This window comes from Mizuhopecten yessoensis, unplaced genomic scaffold (assembly GCF_002113885.1).
Source record: "Mizuhopecten yessoensis strain PY_sf001 unplaced genomic scaffold, ASM211388v2 scaffold716247, whole genome shotgun sequence".
Classification (NCBI taxonomy): domain Eukaryota; kingdom Metazoa; phylum Mollusca; class Bivalvia; order Pectinida; family Pectinidae; genus Mizuhopecten; species Mizuhopecten yessoensis.
The window spans coordinates 264,788-277,713 of record NW_018480021.1 but is presented as its reverse complement, the minus strand read 5'-3'; the positions used below and the strand labels follow the sequence as shown (position 1 = coordinate 277,713).

Below are 12,926 nucleotides of genomic sequence, written 5' to 3'. Positions count from 1 at the left end.
TCTGTATAAATATATCAGGTGACCGTTAAGGCCCATGGGCCTCTTGTCATTCAGATATGTTGTTTATCCAATTTTCTTTTTTTTACATGTTTGCTTATATTGCATCAATAGTCAATAACAACAAGTAACAAGGAAGAAAATGAAATAAGGCCATATTGTTTTAGTTTTGTAAAGTTTTATGGTATGCATTATGTGTTCAGCATTGTATTACTACAGTGCTCTGCTTCAGTCTGTAGAAGTGATTTGGATAACTCACAGCCTGTCCTAAACCTTCATTCAGCAGTATACAATATTTGTTAAATATTTTTTTTTCTTCTTAACATATACAATGCGCCCCTTATAACTCATTCACCCCTACATATTTAAACGGGACTCGCCAAGTCTTTGATTTGGTAAGTTTCAAATGTAACTGTAGGGGTCAATGGGTTAATTGTATTTACATAATTTGCTACGTAACATTTACAGACTCCTACAATGACCAAGCCATACAAGACGCCCTACAGAAACTGGCCCTTCGTCAGCAGTCACGGCAGTATTCTGCCCACAATGGCACAAGTGCTATAGGAACGGACGCTCAAGTGTCAAGACCCCCGACAGGGATGGTGTCAAAACCGTACAGACCAATGACTGCAGGCGATATCAGTAGTACTTATAAATCCACTCATTCTTTCCCAAATGGTGGCTCGGACAAGAGCAAGGAACAGCCCAAGTATATATCTATGGAGGAACATTACCTGAAGTCACGACCACCACCTGGCCCGGCCCAACGCATCCAGTCAGCTGGGGTTGTGGGCCGTAATCGAAATGCAAATGCAACTTTCAATAGTTTTATAGAGGACACTGACGGCACACACCAAGGGGATCTGGCCGTGGCTTACAACCAGGTGACAGGTGTGTTGCCTAGCAACTACAATGCTGCGTCACAGTCCAGTAAACAGTTCCAGTTGGTGCAGCAGCACCAGGCTCTGAAACAGCAGAGCAAAGCCATGTTAGAGCAGAGCAAGGCCAAGCACCAGGCCATGGTAGCCCAGGCCTATGCCATGCAGAAGTCACTACAGGGCCATGGGCCCAAGGCCACGGACATGGAGAGCGCTGTACAAAAGCCACCGCCTAAACCTCACTACCGACACATGGGACCTGTCGAGGTGGAGAGTGCCATACAGAAGTACGCTCCCAAACCACCCCCACAGCCCTCAAACACACGCAAGGCAGGCATGCACCGGGTACAAAGGTCAGTATATAGAATTGGTACTCCTACATCAGAAATTAATTAGTTGAATTTTTTTTCACAGATGCATAAAATTGGCAAGAGCATGAGTATATATAATAATTGCGTCCCTATGTATATTGAAAAATTGTTGGTACGTCAGCTTTCTTCTGTTCAGCTTCAGGATACCAATATCCTTATACAGGTGTTTTACATATACTGGGTTTCTCTCAGCAATAGATATTAGGCTTTCACATCCAAAAAAGTAGATCTGATGGTAATTGTTATTACCTTAGATAGATGTTCAGTTTCATTTTTCATTTGCAATATTTTTAACGAAAATAGTAATAATTTGTTTCTGCAGTAATTCACCTAAATGGCACTGAGGAGGAGTAACTCTGGTATGTTGTATAAGCTATTCCAACAGCTAGTAAAACGTTAGGTAGCAATCAAAGTTGAATTGCCGAATCTTAAAAAGCTTGTCATGGTGAATGAGGTATAGTTGATCATTACATATGATCAACTTTTCTTGATATATAATTTTATATATCATCTTCAAATGATAGTTTATGCAAGATATAATCAATAAATACAGATATTGTGTATTTTATAAAAAAAAAATGATTGAAGGTTATATTGAGGCTGTATACTGCAATAATTACCATTGCCTTGGTGTTTCTACCCCTGTCTTAGTGTGTCGTTATATAGGTGTCTATCCCTTCCTTATAAGTGTTGTAAGACTTCCACATTGATGTTGTTTTTGGGGTGAGATTGCCTTCATCTTTGTACCTGAATAAACCCATTAATGTTGGCTTTTTGTAAACCCCACCCCATTCTACCCCTCGGTGAAGTGATCAGTGTGGGCATACTGGAACCAGATTATCTGTCTACACAATTTTGTCTGCACATCCAGCTGTCTTCTGCATACCGATCACAAAGTCACATCTGGTGTACTTCTCTATCAGGCAGGTTTGAACACAACTTTACACTTCCTTTTTAATATTAATAAGTGTCCATTCCAGACAGTTCAGATTGATGGTAACACTTTCACCACTGTAGACCATAATGGACTCATCCAGATGAATGTATGGTAGAGACTACTCAAGTTACCTAGGGGTGAAAGGGTTAAATAGTTACAACATTAATTCACTCCAAAAGTTCCTCTTCAAGCACTAAGTTTAAAAACTGATAGAATAAAACATTATGGAGGGCACAAACATACTGTATTAATGGTATCGGGAGTTTTCATCCTCAAAATTACAGGAGTTATGCTCTCATACGTTCTCTGTTACCCTGAAATATGTCACGACGAAATTGAAGGCTCTGCACATGTTATCTTGTGGATGATGCAAGTAGACTAATTTTCGGTGGAATTGACAGGTGTTACTGTAATTTTCAAACGCTAGGTATCAGCCTAGTGATTGGTCAGTTTTTTTCAGAATGTAAATGAGTCTAACCCCTTGAATTTCAAGGATGGGGGGAGTCTTGTGATGGGTATTAACTTCAGGAGAACAGTTTAGGTAAATCCCAAACCTGGTTGTTAATAACACAAAACGCAGATACCCTTGTTGACATCTTCTATATCTTAAAACCTAAGTACATAACATTTCATAAATTCACACTCGATAAGAGTTATCAAATTCATAAACAAAATACATAAAACAAATAACAATCTATGAAAACATGTTTTAAATAACTTGCCAATATTATGGCCTTTGGTGATTCCCCTATTGGAAATGCTTTGTTATTTTCTGTGTTGAAATTATTCTTCAGTATAGAGAAGAGCTGAAGAGTTAGTGGTAATGAACTGGCCTCCCTAGCATAAAATCAGTTTTGTGTTTCTGCTAGAATTAAAAAACAAAAGTTTAAAAACTTCAAATTTTACAAAGAAATCACATTTAGTCAATCATTATTTGCAAGTTAGTGGGATTTCAATTTCAGTGTAACTAGAATATATGTATTTCATTATTTATTATAGTTTTTTTATGCATTGAATTTTTATTAAGAAATAAATTAAGTATATAAAAAGTTAAAATATGTCTAAATTTATATCATGGTGTATATTTTGTTGATTGTTCATACTCTTACATGATTTCTTAATTGAGTGTTTGCTGTATAAGCTTGCGTACAAGCTAGCACGCTACATGCCTGCTGATCATTCTGTTTTACAGTGTGCAAATTAAGTGGTAGTCCTTCATTTCCAGGCTGTGATAAAAGCGGTCAGAAAATGATGAAATATAGACATTTTGATATTTGCCTCCTTTTAAAATCGGACATTTTTTTTAATATATATTTCCCACTGTGTTGTTTGTGTATGACAGGAGTGCTGTGCCTGAAGATTCACTTAGCTTCAACTTTCACAACAGTCTCAAGTATGATATGCACACTGGACAGATGCGCCCTTCGTCAGGTATACGACAATCCCCACTCTCATATAGTGTCACACAATCTTCGATTAATCCTCTACAAAGTTTTAATTTTAGTGAATGAATGATTAAAAAAGATCTTAGCCCTGTATGTGAATTCCACACACAACACTTTAACTTATCAATGATATAAAATTACATTAATTTTAGAAACAATTAATTATGCTCATTAACCCATTCACCCCAAAAGTCACAAAAAAGATAATAGCAGAAATTATTTTTCCATCATAATTTATTTTTTATTTCACTTACAGCTCTTAATTTAACAGCTTTCAAAATTCAAAATTTCAGTGAGATTGTGAAAATTCAATAAATGATCTTCAATAAATGTAATGTAGACTTCATGCATGCTGTATTTTTGGTAATTTAGTGAAATGGAGTGTGTACTATAGACAAGCTGTGTGACCGTAGATTTCCCTAACCATCACTGTATGTGATCATGTGTATTAGAATAATACTCCGTAGGTAGATCACAGATGCCACTATATTTAATAAAAAAAAAAATATAAAATCACTTAGAAAGTAGTTTGACACTAAAATGCCTCAAAATCACTGCTGCCTAGCATTGACCTTTGACCTTTTTCATTTTAGTTTAAAAAAGACAAGCAAAACTATATTTTTAACACAATTGTTATATTATAAACATCTTTCTGGATGTTTTTTTTGTCTAAGTGTTTCTTGTATACAATGTAGGTCTTTTAACCTGAAGGCATTTTTTTCTGTGAATTAAAAAAAAAAGGGCATTTTTTATTGATACATGGCTAAAAAATTCCTAATACCTTTTCCAGATTTCTTTTACAAATCCTACCTTTTACTTATATGTCAATTTTGTACTGTCATCTTCACCTGATAACAGAATTTCTGTTTGACAAAAACAAAAGGCTGTAATCTTTAAAAATAATATTTTTTTACCACAAAGTAATTACTTAAAAAAAAGTCTTTTAGAAAAGAAACAATTGAATTTTTAATCTGCACATGACCTAGACCAATAAATCTGGTATTTATTTCTGACAGATACAGATGACTGAGTTAAATAAAGGGCAAGGTAACTGTTACATGTATGTCCTACAGATTGGACTGTGTGTTGATGAGGACGTTTTCCTTTGGGGTTTAACTTGATGGTTTTTGTTTTGGTTATACATGTACAAACATTTGTGTCTGTGTGTCTTAGCATGTGAATCGTGTGGTTATGGTCAGTCAGCTGGATTTAGGTAGATTGACCTTGATGTGTGGTCGGTGAAATTAATTTTTTTGCAAGAGAGGATTTCCAACCCTAAAACAAATGTACACTTGATCCATAGTTAAGGGCAAATCGCTTAAGATTTATTGTACAAATTTAAGAAATTTGTCTGAAAAAAGTTGGCTTTAGTTTTTAAACAAGAAAAAAAGTAATGGTTGACTTTTTTCAATTATGCTTCAAGTTAGTTATTTCAAACTGTCCTGACTCTGATATGTACACAGAAAGAAAATTATTTCTTTATTATTTTGAATTGATGAATGACCTAAGGTTAAGATATTTTACAAAGTGAATTGTCATTTTCAGACCATCATACCATCATTTACCGAAAACAACCTCATCAGGAGTGGCTAGGTAATTTAACACGGTGTCTGTCTGGTGAACCAAGTCAGTCCACATGTAGCAGTAGTTTCTACTTCTAGACTCTATTTCCCGCAATCATCTATTAATTAACTAGGGATTTGTCCACTGAACACTATCAAAATTGTTGAATTTTTCAAATAAAATTATTTTCACATATATATGCAAATTAGAATTCGGCTAAACACCTTTTGTCCTCACAAACAAGTAAGGAAGTATATTGGAATCTGGTTATTCGCCTTTCTGCTTTTCTGATAGTTTTTTTCAATACTACCCCCGATGCAATGTATTTTACTGATCTCATTAACCTTTGCATGTGACCACCTTGTTTGTTTTTGTTGATATTAAAAGAGTTAATGCCCTTGTTCTCAGTGCGATGATACTTAATTAGGTAGCTATGGATTGTCCCATTAGCTGTGCACTCTGCCTTCATATGCCTTTCTGTCCTGTCAGTTTATAACAAATCGTTTATAAATGAGAAATATTTTTTCAGTGGATTGAACTTTCCAATATCAATCTTTGACTTTATTTTCAGCTACTTTGCATCTTTCCCTAAAAATCTGTTAAAACTTTGAGCCTAACATGCCAACTCTTTGTATACAATGTACCAGTATAGCACCTTTCTTCAGAATATCATCTTTGCAATTTCTGCTATTTAGATATTTTCAGTAGATATAGTACATTGTATTTATTTGCATTCCACGCCCAAACTTAATCATGTTTTTTGTTTGTTTTTACAGGTGTTTTAAGATTATTGCATAAAATTGTTTTCTGATCTCACAAGGATTTAAATGTTTGTTACTCAACACATGACTTTCTGAATTTGTTTTTTCCCTGCTGTGTGTGTTCATAACACTGATTCGATGTTTAGTTTACAGGTACACCTTTATATTGTCCAGGCACTATTAAATGCAATTTTCTGTCGTTTGCTTACTAAGTTACATCCATTTCTACTTTTAAAGATTTGTGAATTACATGCAATTCTGAATTTTGCTGAACTTGAAAATTGTGGTACATGATTATATTCATCTTTGCAGCAGGACCCCGTTAGTCTGTGCAGATTTCTGAGAACAATACTTATTTACATCTTAAAAGTAATTCACTGAAAAGTGGAAGTTGCAGGTTTAATCTGTGATCAGTTCTTTCTTTATTTTGAGCACTAGCGTTCCAGGAAAAAGGAAAATACAAAATAAACTGTATCACTCGATAAACATCTATCATTATTTCTGACACAACACACAGTTTTAAAGCATTAGACTTTATAATTTAACCAGCTGAAATGCTTGCTCTATGTTTTTGTCTTGGGGTGAATTGTTTTATACTATAAGTTCCCAAGATGAATATTCATTGGGTATCCTGTTTCAGTAACTGGAGTAAATTCATCCGAATTGAATGAAGACTAAAGTTAACCAAGTTAAAGTCAACTAACCAAGTTAGATAAACAAGACGATTGGGGAATCGGTTTCAACCGGAAACATTCCTATTTTGTTAGGAAAGTCATACTACAAATTATTTCAATGTCTAATGGGAAGAAATCTGCAAATCATGAAATCACAATACTTCCATTAAAACATGACGTCGAAAAGTACTGTGATTTAACTTTTTGTCGAATGAAATTACTTCAAACTTTTATACCATATGTTGTTATTACACTGTTTGGAAGTGATGAAACATGGGTGTTCTGCTATTAAAGTGGTTCTGTATTAATGGTTATACAGGTAATTTTTTTTATGTCTGATTGACTTCATATTTAATAGGTGATACTAAAATAGTTTTTCTGTTTTACAGGATGGTAGGATCTCAACTATTCGATGATGGCTTTGGCTGAAAACTGTGATCCCATCCAAGGGCAAAAGGTCCGACTGGAAGTCCAAGAAATTTCTAGTCTTTTGGATTAATCAAAACAAAATAGCACACTCTATATTTATTATAAATTTTATTTACTAGCAGTGATTTTATCTTGAAGCCTATTTGTATCGGCGTTTTGCTAGTGAGGTCCTGCATACATGTATATATAAGGAGCACTTGTAATGCCAACGTTTCTAGCTATATATTCAATGTAATAGGTGCACGTGCACTGTCCCTTACAAATCTATAAACTCCACTATTTTAATCTCTGGTCAACCAATTTAATAGAAAAAAAAGTGCCTATCATGGCTATTTTTTTCTTATTTTCCGTTATTGAACAAGAGATTTCTGACGGGATAACAAAAAAACTTGATCTGTTTGCTATTGTCAAGTTTTAAAATAGATACTGTAAATATACAAATTTACATGAAAGACGGAGGTGATTGACATGACTGGAGCATTTAGTCTCTAATTAACAACTACATATATCTGTGATATTCAGCTTTTGGTATAAAAAAAAGTTTATTAACCATATCGGTGTAAGGCTTATTGAAAGGATGTATGCAACCCTTTGTACATTGTTGACTTTATTTAGAAACCAGTCGGTGTCACAAAGCAAAGAGAAGAAATAATGATGAGTTTAAGTGAAGTCCTCTTAAACATTAAAACGTTGCACGGTTGCTTTTTCTTGAATATGAAGATTTTAAGATAAATACAAAATATTTTAACGAAGACAAGAATACCTTGTTTTCCGGATGTACATGTCATAGACGAGAAAAATGTGTGTATATATATTGCATGTAATGTTCTAGGCATACTCGTTTAAAAAGAAGCAATAATTGATTTTTATTTGGCACACTATTTCTTTTTTAAGTTTAAGTACTATGAAATGTGTTTTACTGTTATTCAAATTTGAGACTCTTTAGAAAAAAATATGGACATGTATTTATTACAACGTCTTTTCCCCATGCAACAAATCAAAGGGTACGATTGTACTGAGGTATCTTTTTTATGGTCAAATAAAAGTAAAATCTATGCAAGTAGTTCACTTCTTATGACTTTGGTTCCATAGTGCCATTAATGTTAATTTAATCCAATTTAAACGCATTCCTGGGTAATGTGTTTATATCACCACCCCGAGAAAGACATGGTATAGAATTAACACGAACAATGTAGCAGAATTGTTTAGATTTTAAACTATGTTATACGAGCTTTTACAGCATGTGATAAAATGCATTCCATTACACTATTTACAGAGATAAAGTTGAAGCTTTAGACATTATTAGCTGTGATAGTTATAAAGTCTGTGGAACACTTGAGTGTTGTAGCTCAACCATAAAAACGTGTCATTAGAATATGCTTTGTAATGCAAGATGGAGAATTGTGTGACTTTGCTTATAATATTTGAGGTTGAACTTAAAATATCTTTAAAAAAAATGATTGAGAGAAATGAGAAAGTTTAACACAAAATCTCATCTCTGATAAATGTTAAATTTGTAATTAAAACATCACAAGTTAATAAATATGATGAAAGCTTTGAATGGCGCCTATATTAGAAGCTAATTAAAATACTATAGAGTATAGAATTACACCGCATCATACATCATGTGGTTTAAGTTTGCACCTTATATATATATATACATATTTTATATATAAGTTTTTAACACAAATCTGAAACTGTGAAAGATTTTTATTATTTAATTTGTATATGATTGTGTGAGTCTTGTTAAAGTTATTCCAGAGTAAATTTTCAAAGTTGTGTGATTTGGAGAATTGGTCGGATGAATGTTTGTTGAGTGTGTATTGTTTCAAACGTAATATATAAAATGTACATACTAGTACATCTGGTTCAGCGGTAATCTTATACGAGCGCTTTACAAACCTAGGGTAATTTTCATGTAATTGTATTTCAAATATATGAAAGTGACGAAACGCTCATTCATTATTGTGCTTGTTGATTATGTAATGTAAATGTAAAGTAATAATAAGGTTTTATATTACACGTTATTGATTTACATTATGTACTGTATAAACAGTGTATTTCACATGTCCACACATATTTCTTGTGCTTTATGATAATGTCATGGTGCCATTATTAATCTGCAAAAACATTTTTAAAGAATAAAATAATATTCTTCAATGTTTACTTGTGCAGGGAATCGAAACAGCCATGTTGTGACGTAGACATGCTCGCGGTCACACTAAGGTTCGTTAAAATAGAATCCGTCCACATATGTCTAATTAGATGCGCTATATTTTGTATTGTATTTTTATTTTCCCTCGTACCCAGTCAAACTTGTAGTTATGATTGTATTGAGTTTTTACCTTATCTATGTATTTTTGTTGAATTGACATGGTTTGTAAATTGCGACTGGTTGGACGTCTGCTGTCGTCACAAATTGTATGCTAATAACCAAATTGAACATCAGTGAACACACATCATTAAATGCATCGTTAGGTGAATGTAGATAATTAAGTAACATTATTTATGATTTCAATATATCCAATCTCATTAGCAGAAACTTCAAATCTATAATTTCTCAAAATTTCTATGAGAGATTGAAAAAATCATACGAGGAAATTTAAAGGTTGTTTACTAAACAGACTCGATTTCACAAGACACAACATATTCTTAAATGTTCTGATTTTTCATATTCTATATTGAAAATATGTAAAAACAAAACAAAAAAACAACAACAAATGTTGAAAGCCTGATGGAACACATTGCTATGTATTCCGATAAATAAATCAACATGAAATTGATCAAAGAAAAATGAAGTGTTTTGTATGGCTATCTGTTAAAGAGAAAAGAAAAAGTTGTAGTCTGCCACCTGCTTTATCCTTACAAAATGTAAAGAGAGAATTAACTTACATGTATCTGTGATATATATCAATGATATTGATGTGAATGACGTGTTTTTGGGTGTACCACTTACCCTTCCAGTCTAGAGTATCGCGTTTCGCCTCCATTGGTTGTTGGGGCTTCAGATGTCTTTCCTTTCGTTTTAATGTCTGCGTTTCCTGTGGTCGTCTTTTTGTGTCAATTTCCACATTGTCACTATCCTTTGCCCTGAATTATAATAAAGTATGATAGGTATTTTATATTGGCGGTATATATAGACTACTTTTGAATCAGTGGTATTATTGAAAAGAAGAAATTATCTTTGCAGACACCAAATGAATCTCAATCAAAATATACAGTGTTTTTCAGCATGTCTGTCTATGTAATTGTGTTTACCTTCGGCAGGTTAATATGGGTCTGTGTGATAACAGTGTTTGGTGTTAAATAGTCATACTAATGGTCGGTGGCTATCGGGTTTATACATGTGAGTAGTAGATAAGGTGTATTCAGTAAAATCTCGGTAATTAATCTGGGTTCCAAAATTGATTCATGTATTATTACTTTAGTATATAATTTACAGTGCATAAATTTTCAATGTAAAAGAGTTGTTTTTTGGAACAGAAGACCGCATACCTTAGTTTATTATCTCTATAAGATATCTCCGATCCAAGAATATATCTTTTAGATTTGTTTTGCCCGAGGCAAAACTGTTCATATTTTTTTTTATAAACAAGATTTAATGACCATCCCATGAACAGAAACTATTTAATCTCTACGTTTCCTTCATGAACCGAACTCTTCGATAAACAAGATTTGACCGAAAACATTTTACATGCTTTTAATTATTGAGTATGTTTTTACCAAAGTGAAAATTATTCAGACGGCTTTCTGTGAAGGTGATACAATTAAAAAGGTTGTACATGATCAGTGAAATATTATTGACATAAATGTATTTGAAATTCACTTTTATGAATTAATCATATCAATCATACAAACAGTCTAGTCTCTTAAGCACAGCCAACTCTTATCTGATGTCCCTATTATTTCTTTGACTCGAAATTTTCCAGTGAGCCATTTACTTTCAATGTAAACCAAAATGCAAGGTGGCTGGGGTTACGAAGCTCGATTGTACACGAAGTGTTAAATTAGTCGAGGTTTGAACCATTATCACAGACAGCTGATTCCTTTAGTACACATCATACCTGTTTGTATATTCGCTATAATTGAACTGTTTTGTTCGAGCTAGTTATATTATTGCATCCATTATTACTTCACACTTTTCCCGTACAAGATGAATCAATTAAATTTTGATTCACCTACAAAAATTATTCACTGAAAGTTTCTTTGAACTGTCTGTCATCTTGAATTAAAATCTCAATTAAAGAACGCGAAACAAGTCCTTTACAACACTTTTATATATTTATATAATGGACATAATTGACCTGTATATGGTTTTGATGAGTCAAATTTGAAGATAAAATAATAATCTGATCAAATTTGGAAACTCGTTCCATTTTCGTTTATGTATTTTGATTTAAATGAATATGAAATTAAACAAATTTTAAGGAACCTACAAACATTACAAATAAGTAATGTTTGTTGAAAGTTTCAGTAGAAAGAGAAAAAAGAATTTGATTTTTTTTTAAATGGCTTTTTTCTGTACTTAATAGAATGATGATGCATATAATGTATAATTTCACAATGCATTCCATTTTGTAATTGACTTGTTTCACTCTTTACCATGATCTTAACGAATACTGGTCTAAATGACACTTTATACTTACTTTGATTCCATTTTCTGATCGATGATTCCATTTTCTGATCGATGATAAGCTGGATTTATGTTTTGCTTTTCTGAGCAGAAAATAGGAAAGTACATGTAGCAATAAATAGTGAATACATTATTATAAACATTAGACGTTTTGTGTTTTGTTTTGAAGTGAAGTTTATACCCTTAACTACTTGCACTGACCTTGTATTTGCCATGGGACACAAATAAAGCAGACGCAGGTATTATAAGTTAATTACACAAGGTAATGGCTCGGCACATGCCGATCTCTACTCTGAGTTGTCATACCTTACTCTACCTTTCACCTCGGTGAACAGCTAAAAAGCCCAGAATCTTGGTCAATTCAACACTTGATCAGTCGGGTTTTTTCCTCCCGAAGTAGGCGTACATGTAATTGTAATATGATTTAAAACACCAACTCGGTCTTTCATCTTGATGTACAGTAAGGTATGCTTTTCAAATTACCATGCGTACGTGGTCTGTCCTTAAACAATTCTTGTTATCGCTATTTCTCAAGAAGTTCCTGAGGGATCTTTCTCAAATTTCATATGTAGGTTCCCCTTTGTCCCTAGCTGTGCAGGGCAACTTTTGAGACTGATCGGGTAAACAACATGGCCGACAGGCAGCCATCTTGGATTTTGATAATGAAAAATTGTTATCGCTATTTCTCGGGAAGTTACTGTGGGATCTTTTTCAAATTTTATATGTAGGTTCCCCTTGGTCCCTAGCTGTGCAGGGCAACTTTTGAGACTGATCGGATAAACAACATGGCCGACAGGCAGCCATCTTTGATTTTGACATTGAAGGTTTGTTATCGCTATTTCTCAGGAAGTAGTGAAGAGATCTTTTTCACATCTTATATGTAGGTTCCCCTAGGTCCTTACTAGTGTAAATAAACCTTTGAGACTGATCAGATAAACAAAATGGCAGACTGGCTGATATCTTGGATTTTGACAGTGAAGGTTTGTTATGGCTATTACTCAGGAAATACTGGAGAGATATTTCTGTTTTTAGGTCACCTGAGCTTTTGCTCAAGTGAACTATTGCTATCCGTTTTCGTCCGTCGTCCATTAACATTTTACATTTCAAACTTAAAGTCAAGTTCTGCTGGGCCGATTGAACTGAAAGTTGGTAGGAATGATCAGCTCATGGTCCTGACAAAGTGTTGTTATTTTTCAGGTCAATCAGAAATCCAATATGGCCACCACAGCCGCTAT

General features: G+C 33.6%; 1 protein-coding gene across 1 annotated transcript in view; it reads left to right on the top strand.

Annotated features, from left to right (window-relative positions):
- The window catches only part of LOC110442315 (tubulin polyglutamylase TTLL5-like), a 46,963-nt gene extending 39,879 nt beyond the window's left edge, over positions 1-7,084 (top strand). Inside the window, exons 31-34 of the mRNA XM_021485849.1 lie at positions 466-1,231; positions 3,529-3,617; positions 5,177-5,224; positions 7,019-7,084. Of these exons, the coding sequence (XP_021341524.1) occupies positions 466-1,231; positions 3,529-3,617; positions 5,177-5,224; positions 7,019-7,026 (911 nt within the window). The 3' untranslated portion in view covers positions 7,027-7,084. The remainder of the gene's footprint in view (positions 1-465; positions 1,232-3,528; positions 3,618-5,176; positions 5,225-7,018) is intronic.
- Positions 7,085-12,926: the final 5,842 nt, after the last annotated feature.